At 40.1% G+C, this 20,005-nt stretch overlaps 2 protein-coding genes across 2 annotated transcripts in view; both read right to left on the bottom strand.

The window, feature by feature from the left end:
* LOC308080097 (uncharacterized protein) overlaps positions 1-20,005 on the bottom strand; it is a 49,234-nt gene that overhangs the window by 14,637 nt on the left and 14,592 nt on the right. Inside the window, exons 15-19 of the mRNA XM_080421839.1 lie at positions 13,032-13,103; positions 12,781-12,890; positions 12,392-12,659; positions 415-617; positions 211-312 (exon numbers count right to left, since the gene is read on the bottom strand). Coding sequence (XP_080277965.1) covers positions 211-312; positions 415-617; positions 12,392-12,659; positions 12,781-12,890; positions 13,032-13,103 — 755 coding nt within the window. The remainder of the gene's footprint in view (positions 1-210; positions 313-414; positions 618-12,391; positions 12,660-12,780; positions 12,891-13,031; positions 13,104-20,005) is intronic.
* Positions 6,329-10,983, bottom strand: LOC308080099 (uncharacterized protein). The gene is made up of 9 exons (XM_080421841.1): positions 10,873-10,983; positions 9,864-10,066; positions 9,663-9,761; positions 9,326-9,446; positions 8,907-9,209; positions 8,673-8,828; positions 7,629-7,700; positions 7,394-7,503; positions 6,329-7,235 (listed from the first exon to the last, which is right to left on the bottom strand). The coding sequence occupies exons 1-9, from the start codon at positions 10,901-10,903 to the stop codon at positions 7,164-7,166; spliced, it is 1,167 nt and encodes a 388-aa protein (XP_080277967.1). The 5' UTR covers positions 10,904-10,983; the 3' UTR covers positions 6,329-7,163.

Genomic DNA, 20,005 nt, shown 5'->3' with positions numbered 1-20,005 from the left:
ACCCATTTGTATTTACAAATAAAAGTGGTAATACATCAAATTGCATTTTATACACTAGCTCACAACTCTGTGTCCCATAACTGCTGCAGTTTCTATTCCCAGAGTGTCCATGAACAACACACTCATTCTAACAATAATAACATGAACCAAAAGGCTGGTATACACTGTAAGTCAAGTATACAGTCTACAGTATATTTTTCAATAGTGTACCTGTTTGATGTCTGGTAAAGGCAGCAGTTTATCCAATCTGGAGATGAATTCCCACACCAGTGTCTGTAAGTCTGCCTCGTAACAAGGATCACTGGGTGTTGGCTAATGACGTAAGGGGAAAATGGCCACAGTGTGAGTATGGTCGAAAGGAATATGAAGACTTCAACATCTACTAAATCATTTTTAAACAAAAGTCCATCTCACCCTTGCGCTCAGTCCGAGCAGAAGGTCAACCTTCTCTCTGTGACTCAGCAGGTGGGGAACCACCTCTGTCACCAACTGCACCAGCTCCTCCACCTTCCCATAATGCATCACGTTACAACGCTGAACCACCTGCCAGGCAAACGCTGACATCAGACGCAAGGTTGGAACCATAAGAGACAAGGTGGAGCAGGTCAGTTGGCCTCCTGTACGTGGGAATGAAGGAAAGGTTGTCAGGGACAACGTGGAACACACGACATGATTATTGAAAATATTGTTGGTCCAAATTAGATGGAGTGTAATTGTAAATAATTCTATAGTGCAGGCAGGGGTCTTCAACGTTTTTCAGGCCTTAGCTGAAAGATTGATTAAGGAGGGAATAACCACTTCACCTATATTGTGTAAAATTGTGATGTAGATTCAACTTTTTCATAGATTTCATAGATAGCTTCATAGACTATCATCAGTTTTGTGTAAATTCATGTTTGTTTGTTTATTTGTTTGTTTACACATCTTTTGTATTAATATGTTGGATTCATGTTAATTTTCAGATATTAACCATTTTGCCTTAATTAAGACTTACTTAGTAAACTAGACCTTTGGCTCTGTACATGGTCTGCTATTTTGTTCCCTATTGCGTACACCAAACCTCTTCACCAAACCTCTTCACCCAAAATAAACGTTCTACAGGCTCACAGCAAGGAGCAGCACAACACGCTGTGAGCTTGTAGATCTGCTATTTTCAAGCAAATGTTACCCCAGGAATAGGGATGCTAGAGTTCAAGTTGTTAATGTAAAAAAATATATATATATATATATATATATATATATATATATATATATATATATATATATATATATATATATATACACACACACTCTGAGAACCCCTTAGGGGTCCCGGTCCGGACCCCCAATCGAAGACCCATGCTCTGGTGGATTAACTGACCATACTGGTGGTGGTCTGGCATGTTTAGTTCATTAACTATGACTCACAGTCAGTGGTGGAAAAAGTATTCACATTGTTTACTTAGTAAATTATATTTGCCTCTGAGTAAAAGTATCAATACTGCAATGCAGAAATACTCTGTTACAAGTACAAGTCTGGTATTCAGAATTTACTTGAGTAAAAGTACAAAAGTATTGACATCGAAATGTACTTAAAGTACCAAAAGTAAAAGTACACATTATGCAGAAATCTTTTCAAAATGTATAAAATAATTTGAAAATAGCAGATCTACAAGCTCACAACTTGAGCTTGTAGATCAGCTATTTTCAAATAGCCAAAGCCAAAGTCTATATATAGTCTATATATATATAGCCAAAGTCTTTAGGGCTGAAGTGGTTCATGTATGTTTTGTAATCATACTTTAAATCTGCAAAGTAACTAAAGTTGTCCAATAATTGTAGTGGTGTAAAAGTGCTATATTTGCCTGGCTCTGAGATGTAATGGAGTAGAAGTAAAAGTATTGAAAATTGGAAATACTCCAGTAAAAAATACCTCACAATTGTACTTAATTACAGTATTTGAGTACATGTACTTGTCACAGTATACAGTAATCTACTTGACATTACTGCCATTTTCCAAAGCAATGCAGCATACTGTAGAAGTAGATTGTTAGATTTTTTGAGGAAGCCATTGAGCCAATGTTATTGTTGAGCCAATACTTCCAGAAGGCTCAACAGTAAATTATTTTTTGAAAAAAAACACTGACATCACACAAAAAGGTTGGAACCATATTGACAAGGTTGAGGTGAGCTTGTAGATCAGCTATATTCTCACAACACTGTTAAGTATAAGGCTTAAATGGTTAATGGGAAATTAATACTATACAGCAGTTGCAACTTGCAACCCTAGTGCCTTCACTATAGCCTAATATAATAATAATAATAGCCTAATATAATAATAATAATAATATTAATAATAGGCTAATCTAATAATGTATAAATAATACAAATAATACAAATAATAATAATAATAATAGCCTAATAAGCTGCTCTTGACAGATATCCATTATCTTTAGCTTACCATTAAAATCACTGTTGATATTAATTGATGCAGTTTCTTACCAGCAGCATCATTAGACCTTTGTTGATCCATATTCCTCGTTCAAACGACACTTTTTACATTTACAGTACAACTTGTTGGTGGAATTAAAGTAACTGCTGCTAGTTAGCTTGATGCTAATGTCTGTCACACTGAACATTGTCCTGGTGACTGGGTTTAAAGTGACTACACACATAATATTTGATCAACATATTGTTTATATCTTTGATAAAAGGTAATATTTAGTTTGACACGTGGAGGAATCAGAACTCAAACATTCTTGTTTACATCTCCAGCTTAACTGATTTCAGTGTTGCCATATTTTGTGAGAGAAATGAGCAACCAGGTCTAGGAAAACAAGCCCAAAAAGAAGCGACTAAAGGCCACATGAGCATTGGCTATTTGAAAACAGCAGATCTACAAGCTCACAACGCAACGCATAGTTGTAGATCTGCTCATTTCAAAAACTATTGCAATAAAATGTGGAATATTTGATTTGTTTTAAACAAGTTACACAAATGCTCTCTTGTGGCACAAACCATTTATGAAAATATTTGAGAACCACTGGTTTAATTAATAATAAAAAATGTAGGAAACAAGCTTTAATGAATAAGTATACTTTAGAAACAATTAAGGCCCAAAAACCGCAACCCGCAACTACCGGTAACCAATATTTACAAGCAACTTTACAGAAAACTAAGCCCAAAGTCGCTTATAATAAGCCGACATGGCAACCCGGACTGAATTTTAATTTGTCCCTTGAAAACACTTCCGGGTCAAAATAAAGTAAAATCACTTGCGGACACAGACAAAAGTATTATTTATTATTATTATTATTATTATTATTATTATTCATTATATTATTATTACTATATTTAGACCTATTCCAATATCTGAAATAGTGCTAAATAAAGAGAAAGGTCAGGTGACAAAAAAGCCCCCTAGAATAACTGTGATATATTATATACATTGCAGTGGTGGAAATAACTAGTACAGCGAAACCACCCGTTTAAATCGCTTATTTAGTCAGCCTGTGGCCATGTTTCCCATTGTAGCCAAACCGGGAGCAGTACAACCCGGAAAACCCCCCTACGTCCGCTGCCAGTACTGCTCCCGGTTTGGCTACAATGGGAAACATGGCCACAGGCTGACTAAATAAGCGATTTAAACGGGTAGTTTCGCTCCGTTCCTAAAATGTTATGCGCCGAACCAAACTTTAAACATCCGTGCGGCTTGGAATCTACCATTAGTTTTGGGATACGACGTATACAAAAGGGTAAACAGCGGAGCCTTGGCGGACGTTCGACCGATTCTGGAAGAGAACGACATAGAACCTCATCTCGGAGCTGTATAGCGGAGTGAGAGGTTCTTTATGGAGCTAATTGAACTTGTGAATGGGACATTCTGCAGTATGAGTACTTAATACTTTAAGTACATTTTGATGCCAATACCTTTGTACTTTTACTCAAGTAAATTTAGATTACCGGACTTTTACTTGTAACAGATTGTGTCTACATTGCAGTATGGATACTTTTACTTAAGTGCAAAATGTGAGTACTTTTTCCACCACTGCAAGAAATGCATGTATTATCACAGCCTAGTTCTAGGGCCACTAACTTGGTAATGTTCAATCTTATGGCATGTCTGCCCTACTTCACCAAAGAGTCAGAATGTAATTTACCTGAAGAAATACTGAAATATAGTCCCGTAAACAGAGCTTTAGTTTTGGCGCAAATTGTAGGTGTAGGAAAAGAGAAGCCCATTCTTATTTATACATTCCTGTCACATATACCGGTACAGCATTATTAAGGATGCTATGAAACAATAACCAGTTGTATGTAGATATCTAGTACAGTTTTATTGCAAATGGAATTTATTTAAACATATATACACGCTTTATTTATTTGTCAGCATTTGTTTCTGAACAGACAAAAGAAAAACATGAAATACAAAATAAACATGGATCAATAAACAGGTGCTACTAACAAAAGAAGAGTTATAGAAATGATCCAACGAGAATCAAATGTTTCGTTTTTCTTCCTTCTTCTTTTCTTTGTAGTTTGTTCATACCATGTCTCCTCTTGTTTGGTGTACATCCACTCACTTTTTTGTCTTAAGTTTTAGTCCCCATCCATCATTGGAATAACTTTATTTTGTTTCCATTCCATTATATACCGTATTAGCACTATAATTAAAAAAGGAAGTTGCCAACTGAAGAGGGGTGGGGCAGGCAAATAAAATAAATGAGAAAGATTCTCTAAGAAGAATAACATCAACATTATATTCATATAATTGGTCCTCAATAATGTTCATTAAAAGATGGCATCCTTTCCTTCTACTTGATCTGCACATCAAGAGGTGAGCTGTGGACTGTTCAGAAACCTGAGCTGCCTACCAATGATGTTCATTCTGCTTGTATTTAATAAAAGGATCTTTAACTGTAATACAAGCATGGAATACAGAGCAAATCTGTAGTTGGAAATGATGATGATGATGTATAGTATAGCCTTGGAGAGAGAATCATCTGTGTAGGCACTTAACCAGTACACAACACATTCTGTGGACAAAGACGTGAACAAAGACGCTACAGTCCAGTCATCGCTGCATGCAGCTTTAATTATTATTGTTATTAGCAGTTGTATTACAAGTCTGGGTAGCTGAATCGGTAGAGCACTTGACTGGACCAAAAGGTTCTGGGTTTGATCCCGGGCACCACCAACTCAGCGTAGGAAGTGCACAGCCACACCGAACATACTAACTATACTATTATCATCTCCTATATACATTGCATCTGCGAATGTGCACTTTCAAATTGAATGATTGCGCGAACCCCTTGCCACATTTAAAACACTCATAAGGTTTTTTGTCGTAGTGAATTAACATGTGTCTTTTCAGGTGACTTACAGTGCTAAAGGCTTTGGAGCAGAGAGTGCAACTGTAGGGTTTTTCCCCGGTGTGGGACCTCACGTGAACAGTAAGTGCGGATGAACCAACGAACCCCTTCCCACACAGCTTGCATGGGTACGGCCTTTCACCAGTGTGCCTTCTCGTGTGCAGCCTCAGCTCTCCAGACGTTAAAAATTTCTTGCCGCACTCTGTGCACAAGTAGTTCTTTTCCCCCTTGTGCATGAGCATGTGTCTCGCCAGGTGCTGGATCGACGTCTTCCCACAGATGTGGCAAAGGTGACACGGTTCATCTGTGTGCGTGCGCACGTGCATCTGCAGTGTGCTCAAGCGGCGAAACCCACGACTGCAGTGTGTGCATGTGTGCAGCCCCTGTCGTTTGAGGTGACCAACTCCTGAAAGACATTAGAAAAAGTAAGGAAAAAGAACTGTGCTGTAGTTAACCAAGGGTTAAGGCTGCAGCAGGATTTTATGAGGTACAAACCTCTATAATCCCTCTCTGAGCAACTACAAACACAACCAGATGGCAATTTATGGAAAGAAATAGAGATACAAACTGCATCACCTCCATCATCGGTGTGTGAATGGGTGAGTGCAATGCACCTTGTGAAGCTATTTATTTAGGCACTACAGAAATACAGATCATATAGAAATGGAATGATCCTATATCCAAAAAGCATATAATATCACACATACAAAAGTCACGTTATGTAACTACTTATTGCACCTGGAATGTCCACTTTCTCAGGGAAGCCATCTTGTGACATCTCAGGAGGTGTTCCATCCAAATCCACCTCTTGCCGTCCCAGCACAGCATCCATGAGACCAAACCATGTACTTCCTCTGTGTTTGGAGCGCCCATTCGCTTTCTCCCTCCTGTATTTGTGTGTCAGATTATTGACCTTAAAGCGCCACTGGCTGGGGCTTTTGTGGAAACCCAGGTCGGCCAGTTTGCCGCTGAGCAGGGAGTAAATATGTGTGTTTTTGTTAGTGTTGTTGAGCTGCACCTGAATGCTCTCATCACCCCACAGGTCAAGAAGGGCAATGGTTTCCTTTTCGGTCCATGATGACGAGACTCGAGGTGCATCTGGGTAGACAAATGATTTCTTATGAGGCCAACTGTCCCTATTAAGTAACTTGAAATCCTTGATCACAAACTTTAATGTGCTAGTTAGTACAGTAGGTGAACACCAGGTAGCAGCAGAGACAAACTATTGGCAAATGTTGATACTGAAGTAACAACATTTAACTTGGTTTCGTTCCAGCCTTGCTCCCCTGTTAACCTAGCCTCGCGTGGCCAATAGAGATTTCATTTCTCTCCCTCCGAAGTCGTGAGGGACCAATCAGGGCCCAGTATCCAAATGTGGGCGGGCTTATCACCTTATTTGGAGCAATGACGTACAAGGAAGCACTGCTCTGATTGGTTCGTACAATGAAGCACTGCTCTGATTGGTTTAGGTCTAACCAATAGAGTCCGTTTGGATCTTTTTGTAACCGCCCCTTGGGGAAAAAATCTATCGTTGATAGGGACCAGACTAATATCCACGCAGTGTGTCGTGTGATATTGTCTGGCCACGCGAGGCTAGATTTGTCAAACTGTAGACAGGAAGGGCTGGCAGGCTGGGATGATTCCACAAGGCTTGGACTCAGCATCCGTCTCCACAGAAATATCTAAAGGGGATGTTGCAAATGCATTTAAAGGAAGAGTCTACTTTAAAACGCAACAGAGTTTTACAGTGGACTAATACAGTTAGAAGCAGAAGGGGCTGGATTAATGTAGTGGGGTTATTAGGATTTGGGTTTAACTAGAACAGGCAGTAACTTGGTAATGCGATGATGGTTCTGGTTGGGTCATAAATGCAGGCTCACCTTCCTTGAGTAGAAGGACCGCAGACATAAGATACAAAGACAAAATTGAAGACAAATAAGACATACACATTATATGCAGTACATTGTTGGGGGATTTAAAACCCCTCTCCTACACACATGGGGTCTATAAAATAAATGAATCAATAATTATAGCTCAGTTACCTGCGAGCTCAGGTTGGACACACTTGACATGCTTCTAGTGTGGGCCTCAAGGAACTGAAGCCTGTTTAAGACCCACACCTGCCTCCCCGTCAAGTGGGCTGCAGCACTCCCTAATTAAATAGGATACCAGGTAAACGATGAACTTAGCATCTGTTTAAATCACATGCCATCTAAATTACATTGCTAACAATATTGTGATCAAGTAAAACAAGTCTAGGTAAGTCTGAGTCTTCACCTGATTCTGCCTGCTTCTTGTAACGCAAATACTGGGTGCGCAGGGACTCCCATTTCTTCTTAAATTCTTTTTCTGAAAGAAAAAATAAGTGATTTGATTATAATTAGAAAACATACATAACCAATTCCGCCCTATATACATTTCTGCCATTTGAGGATAGCAGCTCTACAAGCTCACAATGCCACACATTGAGAGCTTGTAGATCTGCCATTTTCAAAAGATTTTCATGACCCTATATTTGTAAACATGTTAGGATAAAATAAGAAAGCTCATGATAGCTTGCGCCGTCCTCTCAGTTGCTGTACTCCGTCCTCAACCCTAAACCATCCAATCCTAGCAAAATGAGCAGGGGACAGGGGTTAGATGGGTTTTGTGATTGAGGCCAAGAAGTAGCCTTACTAGTTTGTTTTGGGATGTTTGGAGCCTTGTTTTTAAGGCCTTGGTGGTGTTGTGATACCATGAGGAGCATGCATAATCGTAATAACCTTGTATGAGGGCCCCTGCAAGAATCTTCAAAGTATTCTTACTGACTAGACGGCCAATCCTATACAAAAAGCGTGTTCTTTGGTTGAACTCCCTTTTAATACGGTACAAAACGCACACATGGATAGTTCTGTCCAGCCACAGCAGTGTTGGGCTTTCATACAACCCGTCAATTCGTATGCATATTATTATTTATCGTGATAACCTGTCACTTCTCGAATCATCATGATTTGTGTGCATGCATGGGGATCTCATTTTAAACAAGCTTAGTGCTTTATGAGTCTTCCAGTTTAGTAGACCTTGTTGTCCTTGTATTGTGAATTTTGTCAACGGGGGGATGGGGGGGAGGGGGTTTCAATGTTGTAGCGCTCCGCCGTTTTTCTTTTTTCTTCACTCCGTTTGGTGCCCCCCCAGGTTGGTGCCCTGTGCTTCAGCACCTCAACTCCGTTGGATAAGCCACCACTGGTCCTCATGTCTTACTAAATAAAGTACATCAATCAATCAAAGCCTAGTCCTATAGCAACAGTAGCACTGGATAACAAAACGGCATAGACAGCTTACCTGTGATGGGAACTTCTGCCTCTATCTCCTTCCAGAGCCTCGACTTCACGATTCGGTTGGAATAAGACGTGTCTGTGATATCATACAGTGGTTTCCTCTCCTTCACCAGCTCAATGAAATTCTCCTCCGCCTCCTTAGTCCACGCCAACGCCATTGCTAGACACATAACCATAGCAGATCAACTCCCTGTAGTTTAAAAAACTTTTTTAAAACTACAACGGTGAAGAACCCTACCTGAACGCCTCACAGAAGATGAGTCGCTCATTGGTCGCCCTTTCTTAAAATATGTGGTTTCATTCCTTTTCCTTTTACTGCAGTTCTCCGGAACCCATTCTTCATTGCTCTGCTGCCCCTCAGCACCCTCCTCTTCCTCAATGCTGTGATCAGACTGTCTGTCTTTGTCCTCCTCAGTCCTGTGTGGCGACAGCTTCTTCCCAGACCTCCTGCACCTCTTTCTGTTGGAGCAGTTCTGCTGTGGTTTGCTTTGAGGAGAAGATGCTGTGGATGGAATGGTACCCCGACTCTGAGCCCAGGAACCTAGGAGGATGGAACATTGAAGAGCTATTCACCAATTGACCGCATGCATTCAGTATACACAGAGACAGCATAATTATCATCATGCACTATATACACAGTATGATTTTATAACATACATTTTCTGGCATTTCCCTGCTGTGTGTGGTGATGTAACAGGGTCTTTAGTTGGTCCGGTTCAAACTCCAGTTGTCCACATTCTTTCAGAAGAGAGGGTGAAGCACTGAGCAACTCTGCTGTCTGAAAGGAACAAGGGGAACCCATTTGTATTTACAAATAAAAGTAATGCATCAAATTGTGTTTTATACACTAGCTTACAACTCTGTGTCCCATAACTGCTGCAGTTTTCTTCCCAAAGTGTCCATGAACAAGACACTGACCTTGTATAATTCACCCTGAACCACAAAGTCAGCTAAATAATTAAGTCAAGTCACAGTATATTATTCAATATGGTACCTGTTTGATGTCTGGTAAAGGCAGCAGTTTATCCAATCTGGAGATGAATTCCCACACCAGTGTCTTTAAGTCTTCGTAACAAGGACCACTGGGGGTTGGCTAATTACGTAAGGGGAAAATGGCCACAGTGTGAGTATGGTCGACAGGAATATGAAGACTTCAACATCTACTAAATCATTTTTAAACAAAAGTCCATCTCACCCTTGCGCTCAGTCCGAGCAGAAGGTCAACCTTCTCTCTGTGACTCACCAGGTGGGGAACCACCTCTGTCACCAACTGCACCAGCTCCTCCACCTTCCCATAATGCATCACGTTACAACGCTGAACCACCTGCCAGGCAAACGCTGACATCAGGCGCAAGGTTGGAACCATAAGAGACAAGGTGGAGCAGGTCAGTTGGCCTCCTGTACGTGGGAATGAAGGAAAGGTTGTCAGGGACAACGTGGAACACACAACATGATTATTGCAAATATCGTTGGTCCAAATTAGATGAAGTGTAATTATAAATATTCTACAGTGCAGGCCGGGGTCTTCAACGTTTTTCAGGCCAAGGACACCTTAGCTGAGAGAGTGATGAAGCAGGGAAACCTATATTGTGTAAAACTGTGATGTAGATTCAACTTTCTCCATAGATTTCATAGATAGCTTCATAGACTATCATCAGTTGTGTAAATTCATGTTTATTTGTTAGTTTACGGCTGTACCAGATCTACAAGCTCAAACGCGTCGCGATGCTTGTAGATCAGCTATTTTTCAAATAGCCAAAGTCTATAGGGCTGAAGTGGTTCATGTAGGTTTTGTAATAATATTTAAAATCTACAAAGTAACTAAAGTTGTCCAATAATTGTAGTGGAGTAAAAGTACTATATTTGCCTCTGAGATGTAATGGAGTAAAAGTAAAAGTATTGAAAATTGGAAATACTCCAGTTAAGTAAAAATACCTCACAATTGTACAGTACGTGAGTACATGTACTTAGTTACTTTCCACCACTGCTCACAGTACACAGTAGTCTACTTGACATTACTGCCATTTTCCAAAGCAATGCAGCATACTGTAGAAGTAGATTGTTAGATTTTTGAGGAAGCCATAATAGCCTAATATAATACAAATAATAATAATATTAATAGCCTAATAAGCTGCTCCTGACAGATATTAGTGATTTAACAGTGATTAAAATCACTGTTGATATGAATTGATGCAGTTTCTTACCAGCAGCATCATTAGACCTTTGTTGATCCATATTCCTCGTTCAAATGACACTTTTTACATTAGTATTTACAGTACAACTTGTTGGTGGAACTAAAGTAACTGCAGCTAGTTATATAGTCCAGGCATTTTATGCAAAAATGCGGGTCAACCTCCCATTAATTGCTACAAAACCAAACGCAGCTGATTTTGTATCCTTAATATGTCCAGAATGAAAAAGTTGCAAGGAATTGTATGAAGGGAAAGTTTTGAAAATGGCCTAAATATGACCCTACAAAAAACACTTTTTAGCCCTTTCAGTCTAGGCAGAATTTCAGAAATGTTTATTTATATCATACATGTTTTTTTGGGGTATTAAGGGGTGCTAAATCCAAATCTGCTGTATGCCCATTTAAAAAATGGCTGCCAATGCCTCAAAATTTACCATTTAAAGATGGCGGCCACCATACTGAACTATATTAAAAACATACATTTCTGACTAAACCAGGTAGAATCTTGGTTCGATGTTGCGGTTTTCATATATGGGGAATCCACTGCCATATTCTGATTTGAGATCAAATGTGAGGAAATGGCTTAATATTCATATTTATTGTGACAATTGTCATTATATGGGTCATTACAAAAAACGTGGGACAAATTCCTTAACAAGAAATTTCTCAGTAGCAGAGCGGCTCATGATCACCCTGCGCTTCTTGGCAACAGGTAAGCAACAAACGCCTTTTCTTATTTTTTACCAACTGTAGTTACTGTTGTCTTTTTGTATGTCAGTCCTTACCAGGAGCTTTCATTTATTATTATTTACTAGACCATACCCAGTGAAGTGCGCAGGCGAAAGTAGTTGCAAGCGTGCAAGCTTTTAAACACTTGAGCCCTGGGTTGGGTAAAATATATATATTGCACATTTATCTAACCCAGTTTAGCTATATACAGGTCAGGATGTGTATATGTCACAGGTAAATTGGCATTCCAGGTAAATTGGAAGTGGAGCGATTGTTTTTATGCGCGGGGCTCCCCATCCACTATCACTGGGAGTCTGGGTTTGACTCCCGCTTGGGACATTACTTTTTCAAACAACGCAGACTACTTTTTTTCGCCGATAAAGTATAGTTTTGGACCATGACGGAGGCGCGCCGACTCAGCAGACCTTGAGGCCGAGGAGTCGCGCCCGAGCGCCGATGGTCTGCTAGTCGACTAAAGCGCCGTCCAAGTTTTGTACCGATAGGCACAGAATCGTAAATGATGTTGTGGGGACTGTGTTTGCCCCTCTATGGTTTGCCCCAACTACCACTCACTGCACTAACATAGCCCGCCAGCACCGCCCCCTCGCCCCCTTGTGCTTCAACTGCATGGAATATGGCTGTGTGTGTGTGTGTGTGTGTGTGTGTGTGTGTGTGTGTGTGTGTGGGGGGGGGGGGCGGTGAAAACAAGCGCTTCTTTTCCAATTTACCTGGAATGCCAATTTACCTGTAACATATACACACACAGTCCCCACACATTTTTAGCAATGAATTTCAAAAAGCACCTATGGCAGTGGGTACTTCTGCGAGGGTAGAGTCCTCCAGGGGGACACTGGGCCTCTGATACTGGGCCTCTGGCCTCGCTCGAGGCGTGCTGGTCAGGAACCGGTTGTCGCTCTCTGCAGCTGCGAAACTGTCTGCATCAGGAGTCTGGTCTACTCGGGTCGGAAACCGGTTTACACTCTCTGCAGCCGTGACACCATCTGCTTCCACCCTTGGCATGCTGGTCAGAAACCGATTGTCACTCCCTGCATCTGCATTCTGCATCGATTCCTATAAGAAAAATACATTTAACATACACATTATATGCAGTACATTGTTGGGGATTTAAAACCCCTCTCCTACACACATGGGTTCTATAAAATAAATGAATCAATAATTATAGCTCAGTTACCTGCGAGCTCAGGTTGGACACACTTGACATCCTTCTAGTGTGGGCCTCAAGGAACTGAAGCCTGTTTAAGACCCACGCCTGCCTCCCCGTCAAGTGGGCTGCAGCACTCCCTAATTAAATTGACAATGCATTTATAGGATACCAGGTAAACGATGAACTTAGCATCTGTTTAAAATCACATGCCATCTAAATTACATTGCTAACAATATTGTGATCAAGTTAAACAAGTCTAGGTAAGTCTGAGTCTTCACCTGATTCTGCCTGCTTCTTGTAACGCAAATACTGGGTGCGCAGGGACTCCCATTTCTTCTTAAATTCTTTTTCTGAAAGAAAAAATAAGTGATTTGATTATAATTAGAAAACATACATAACCAATTCCGCCCTATATACATTTCTGCCATTTGAGGATAGCAGCTCTACAAGCTCACAATGCCACACATTGAGAGCTTGTAGATCTGCCATTTTCAAAAGATTTTCATGACCCTATATTTGTAAACATGTTGGGATAAAATAAGAAAGCTCATGATAGCTTGCGCCTGTACTCCGTCCTCTCAGTTGCCTGTACTCAGTTGCTGTACTCCGTCCTCAACCCTAAACCATCCAATCCTAGCAAAATGAGCAGGGGACAGGGGTTAGATGGGTTTTGTGATTGAGGCCAAGAAGTAGCCTTACTAGTTTGTTTTGGGATGTTTGGAGCCTTGTTTTTAAGGCCTTGGTGGTGTTGTGATACCATGAGGAGCATGCATAATCGTAATAACCTTGTATGAGGGCCCCTGCAAGAATCTTCAAAGTATTCTTACTGACTAGACGGCCAATCCTATACAAAAAGCGTGTTCTTTGGTTGAACTTCCTTTTAATACGGTACAAAACGCACCCATGGATAGTTCTGTCCAGCCACAGCAGTGTTGGGCTTTCATACAACCCGTCAATTCGTATGCATATTATTATTTATTGTGATAACCCGTCACTTCTCGAATCATCATGATTTGTGTGCATGGGGATCTCATTTTAAACAAGCTTAGTGCTTTATGAGTCTTCCAGTTAAGTAGACCTTGTTGTCCTTGTATTGTGAATGTTGTCAACGGGGGGGTGGGGGGGTGTAGCGCGGTGCCCCCCGGGACCATTTTGTCAACGGGGGTTGGCGGGAGGGGGGGGGGGTTCAATGTTGTAGCGCTCCGCCGTTTTTATATTTTCCTTCACTCCGTTTGGTGCCCCCCCAGGTTGGTGCCCTGTGCTTCAGTACCTCAAGCCCGTTGGATAAGCCACCACTGGTCCTCATGTCTTACTAAATAAAGTACATCGATCAATCAAAGCCTAGTCCTATAGCAACAGTAGCACTGGATAACAAAACGGCATAGACAGCTTACCTGTGATGGGAACTTCTGCCTCTATCTCCTTCCAGAGCCTCGACTTCACAATTCGGTTGGAATATGACGTGTCATACCTGTATGTGATATCATACAGTGGTTTCCTCTCCTTCACCAGCTCAATGAAATTCTCCTCCACCTCCTTAGTCCACGCCGACGCCATTGCTAGACACATAACCATAGCAGATCAACTCCCTGTAGTTTAAAAAACTTTTTTAAAACTACAACGGTGAAGAACCCTACCTGAACGCCTCACAGAAGATGAGATGTTTGGTCGCCCTTTCTTAAAATATGTGGTTTCATTCCTTTTACTGCAGTTCTCCGGAACCCATTCTTCATTGCTCTGCTGCCCCTCAGCACCCTCCTCTTCCTCAATGCTGTGATCAGACTGTCTGTCTTTGTCCTCCTCAGTCCTGTGTGATGACAGCTTCTTCCCAGACCTCCTGCACCTCTTTCTGTTGGAGCAGTTCTGCTGTGGTTTGCTTTGAGGAGAAGATGCTGTGGATGGAATGGTACCCCGACTCTGAGCCCAGGAACCTAGGAGGATGGAACATTGAAGAGCTATTCATAGATAAAATACTTCCTCCTGTACAGATCATTGTTGTAGCTTTCTTCTAAATCTAAAAATTTGGGGGGACTAGAATCGTGTTTATTTGTATCACCTAGGATACTGTAGTTAATGCAGGGGAGCAAATTCTTTTGAGAAATTGTGAGGTATTTGTAAAAAATACCTCACAATTGTACAGTACTTGAGTACATGTACTTAGTTACTTTCCACCACTGCTCACAGAACACAGTAGTCTACTTGACATTACTGCCATTTTCCAAAGCAATGCAGCATTCTGTAGAAGTAGATTGTTAGATTTTTGAGGAAGCCATTGAGCCAATGTTATTGTTGAGCCAATACTTCCAGAAGGCTCAACAGTAAATTATTTTTAGAAAACAAAAACTGACATCACACCAAAAGGTTGGAACCATATTGACAAGGTTGAGGTGAGCTTGTAGATCAGCTATTTTCTCACAACACTGTTAAGTATAAGGCTTAAATGGTTAATGGGAAATTAATACTATACAGCAGTTGCAACTTGCAACCCTAGTGCCTTCACTATAGCCTAATATAATAATAATACATAATAATAGCCTAATATAATAATAATAATAATAATAATAATAATAATAATAATAATAAGCCAATCTAATAATAATAGCCTAATAAAATAATACAAATAATAATAATAATAATAATAATAATAATAATATTAATAATAGCCTAATAAGCTGCTCTTGACAGATATCCATTATCTTTAGCTTACCATTAAAATCACTGTTTATATTAATTGATGCAGTTTCTTACCAGCAGCATCATTAGACATTTGTTGATCCATATTCCTCGTTCAAACGACACTTTTTAAATGAGTATTTACAGTACAACTTGTTGGTGGAATTTAAGTAACTTCAGCTAGTTAGCCTGATGCTAATGTCTGTCACACTGAACATTGTCCTGGTGACTGGGTTTAAAGTCACACATAATATTTCATCAACATATTGTTTATATCTTTGATAAAAGGTAATATTTAGTAGTTTGACACGTGGAGGAATCAGAACTCAAACATTCATTGTTTACATCTCCAGCTTACTGATTTCAGTGTTGCCATATGTTGTGAGAGAAATGAGCAACCAGGTCTAGGAAAACAAGCCCAAAAAGAAGCGACTAAAGGCCACATGAGCATTGGCTATTTGAAAACAGCAGATCTACAAGCTCACAACGCAACGCATAGTTGTAGAACTGCTAATTTCAAAAACGATTGCAATAAAATGTGTAATATTAGATTTTTTTAAATTTACAGTTACACAAATGCTCCCCTGTGGCACAAACCAAATATGAAAATATTTGAGAACCACTGGTTTAAATAATAATAAAAAATGTAGGAAACAAGCTTTAATGAGCAAGTATACTTTAGAAACAATTAAGGCCCAAAAACCGCAACCCGGCCGCAACTACCGGACCGGTTTACAAGCAACTTTACAAAAAACGAAGCCCAAAGTCGCTTATAATAAGCCGACATGGCAACCCGGACTGACTTTTTTTTTTGCACCTTGAAAACACTTCCGGGTCAAACTAAAAGCGCTGTATACAAAATAAAATCACTTGCGGACACAGACAAAAGTATTATTATTATTCATTATATTATTACTATATTTAGACCTATTCCAATATCTGAAATAGCGCTAAATAAAGAGAAAGGTCAGGTGACAAAAAAAAGCCCCCTAGAATAACTGTGATATATTATGTACATTGCAGTGGTGGAAATAACTAGTACATTTACTCAAGTATTGTACTTAAGTACAATTTTGAGGTATTTTTTACTTTACTGGAGTATTCCCAATTTTCAATACTTTTATTTCTAGTCCTACGGATCTCAGAGGCAAATATTGAACTTTTTACTTATTTAAATGAATACCAAGCAAGGACCCCAACGGAAACAAGTCCGCAAGGACTTTTTTGGATGGACCTTTTAGACAAAAGTATTATAAATGTAACTTGATGTTTTACATTATTTTTGCCTAATCAAAATTTCAATCAATCAATCAATACTAGTTCCTTTGTGGATTTGTATTATTACAAAACATACATTTACCACTTTAGTTTTATACTATTACTTCATGTCGCAGAGACGCGTTGTGAGCTTGAAGATCTGCTATTTTCAAAGGATTTGTATACATATTGAACTTGTGAATGGGACATTCTGCAGTATGACTACTTAATACTTTAAGTACATTTTGATGACAATACCTTTGTACTTTTACTCAAGTAAATTTAGATTACCGGACTTTTACTTGTAACAGATTGTTTCTACATTGCAGTATTGATACTTTTACTTAAGTGCAAAATGCGAGTACTTTTTCCACCACTGCAAGAAATGCATGTATTATCCCAGCCTAGTTCTAGGGCCACTAACTTGGTAATGTTCAATCTTATGCCATGTCTGCCCTACTTCACCAAAGAGTCAGAATGTAATTTACCAGAAAAAATACTGAAATATAGTCCCGTAAACAGAGCTTTAGTTTTGGCACAAATTGTAGGTGTAGGAAAAGAGAAGCCCATTCTTATTTATACATTCCTGTCACATATACCGGTACAGCATTATTAAGGATGCTATGAAACAATAACCAGTCGTATGTAGATATCTAGTACAGTTTTATTGCAAATGGAATTTATTTAAACATATATACACGCTATTTATTTGTCAGCATTTGTTTCTGAACAGACAAAAGAAAAACATGAAATACAAAATAAACATGGATCAATAAACAACAAAAGAAGAGTTATAGAAATGATCCAACGAGAATCAAATGCTTTGTTTTTCTTCCTTGTTCTCTTTTGTCTTTGTAGTTTTGTTCATACCATGTCTCCTCTTGTTTGGTGTCCATCCACTCACTTTTTGTCTTAGTTTTAGTCCCCATCCATCATTGAAATAACTTTATTTTGTTTCCATTCCATTATATACCGTATTAGCACTATAATTAAAAAGGAAGTTGCCAAATGAAGAGGGGTGGGGCAGGCAAATAAAATAAATGAGAAAGATTCTCTAAGAAGAATAACATCAACATTATATTCATATAATTGGTCCTCAATAATGTTCATTAAAAGATGGCATCCTTTCCTTCTACTTGATCTGCACATCAAGAGGTGAGCTGTGGACTGTTCAGAAACCTGAGCTGCCTACCAATGATGTTCATTCTGCTTGTATTTAATAAAAGGATCTTTAACTGTAATACAAGCATGGAATACAGAGCAAATCTGTAGTTGGAAATGATGATGATGATGATGATGTATAGTATAGCCTTGGAGAGAGAATCATCTGTGTAGGCACTTAACCAGTACACAACACATTCTGTGGACAAAGATGTGAACAAAGACGCTACGGTCCAGTCATCGCTGCATGCAGCTTTAATTATTATTGTTATTAGCAGTTGTATTACAAGTCTTGGTAGCTGAATCGGTAGAGCACTTGACTGGACCAAAAGGTTCTGGGTTTGATCCCGGGCACCACCAACTCAGCGTAGGAAGTGCACAGCCACACCGAACATACTAACTATACTATTATCATCTCCTATATACATTGCATCTGCGAATGTGCAATTTCAAATTGAATGATTGCGCAAACCCCTTGCCACATTTAAAACACTCATAAGGTTTTTTGTCGTAGTGAATGAACATGTGTCTTTTCAGGTGACCTATAGTGCTAAAGGCTTTGGAGCAGAGAGTGCAACTGTAGGGTTTTTCCCCGGTGTGGGACCTCACGTGAACAGTAAGTGCCGATTTGGCAACGAACCCCTTCCCACACAGCTTGCATGGGTACGGCCTTTCACCAGTGTGCCTTCTCGTGTGCAGCCTCAGGTCTCCAGACGCTAAAAATGTCTTGCCGCACTCTGTGCACAAGTAGTTCTTTTCCCCCGTGTGCGTGCGCACGTGCATCTTTAGTTGGTGCAAGCGGCGAAACCCACGACTGCAGTGTGTGCATGTGTGCAGCCGCTGTGGTTTGAGGTGACCAACTCCTGAAAGACATTAGAAAAAGTAAGGAAAAAGAACTGTGCTGTAGTTAACCAAGGGTTAAGGCTGCAGCAGGATTTTATGAGGTACAAACCTCTATAATCCCTCTCTGAGCAACTACAAACACAACCAGATGGCAATTTATGGAAAGAAATAGAGATACAAACTGCATCACCTCCATCATCGGTGTGTGAATGGGTGAGTGCAATGCACTTTGTGAAGCTATTTATTTAGGCACTACAGAAATGCAGATCATATAGAAATGGAATGATCCTATATCCAAAAAGCATAAAATATCACAAAAGTCACGTTATGTAACTACTTATTGCACCTGGAATGTCCACTTTCTCAGGGAAGCCATCTTGTGACATCTCAGGAGGTGTTCCATCCAAATCCACCTCTTGCCGTCCCAGCACAGCATCCACGAGACCAAACCATGTACTTCCTCTGTGTTTGGAGCCCCCATTCGCTTTCTCCCTCCTGTAATTTCTGGTCAGATTCTTGACCTTAAAGCGGCACTGGCTGGGGCCTTTGTGGAAACCCAGGTCGGCCAGTTTGCCGCTGAGCAGGGAGTAAATATGTGTGTTTCTCAGAGTGTCGGTGAGCTGCACCTGAATGCTCTCATCACCCCACAGGTCAAGAAGGGCAATGGTTTCCTTTTCGGTCCATGATGACGAGACTCGAGGTGCATCTGGGTAGACAAATGATTTCTTATGAGGCCAACTGTCCCTATTAAGTCACTTGAAATCCTTGATCACAAACTAATGTGCTAGTTAGTACAGTAGGTGAACACCAGGTAGCAGCAGAGACAAACTATTGGCAAATGTTGATACTGAAGTAACAATTTAACTTGGTTTCGTTCCAACCTTGCTCCCCTGTTAACCTAGCCTCGCGTGGCCAATAGAGATTCCATTTCTCTTATCACCTTATTTGGAGCAATGACGTACAAGGAAGCACTGCTCTGATTGGTTCGTACAATGAAGCACTGCTCTGATTGGTTTAGGTCTAACCAATAGAGTCCGTTTGGTTCTTTTTGTAACCGCCCCTTGGAAAAAAATCTATCGTTGATAGGGACCAGACTAATATCCACGCAGTGTGTCGTGTGATATTGTCTGGCCACGCGAGGCTAGATTTGTCAAACTGTAGACAGGAAGGGCTGGCAGGCTGGGATGATTCCACAAGGCTTGGACTCAGCATCTGTCTCCACAGAAATATCTAAAGGGGATGTTGCAAATGCTTTTAAAGTCTACTTTAAAACTCAACAGAGTTTTACAGTGGACTAATACAGTTAGAAGCAGAAGGG

This window comes from Gymnoscopelus braueri (genome assembly GCF_963280865.1).
Source record: "Gymnoscopelus braueri genome assembly, chromosome: 23".
Taxonomy (NCBI): Eukaryota; Metazoa; Chordata; class Actinopteri; order Myctophiformes; family Myctophidae; genus Gymnoscopelus; species Gymnoscopelus braueri.
Note: the sequence above shows the minus strand (reverse complement) of the source record. Positions and strands in the feature narration are given on the sequence as shown.

Excerpts from the sequence above, each read along its gene's own strand:
- LOC308080099 (XM_080421841.1), bottom strand. The coding sequence starts at position 10,903 with ATGGATCAACAAAGGTCTAATGATGCTGCTG. Across the intron at positions 10,067-10,872 it reads AAGGTCTAATGATGCTGCTG|GAGGCCAACTGACCTGCTCC; the intron begins GTAAGAAACTGC and ends TCCCACGTACAG. Across the intron at positions 9,210-9,325 it reads GCAGGGAAATGCCAGAAAAT|GTTCCTGGGCTCAGAGTCGG; the intron begins GTATGTTATAAA and ends CCATCCTCCTAG.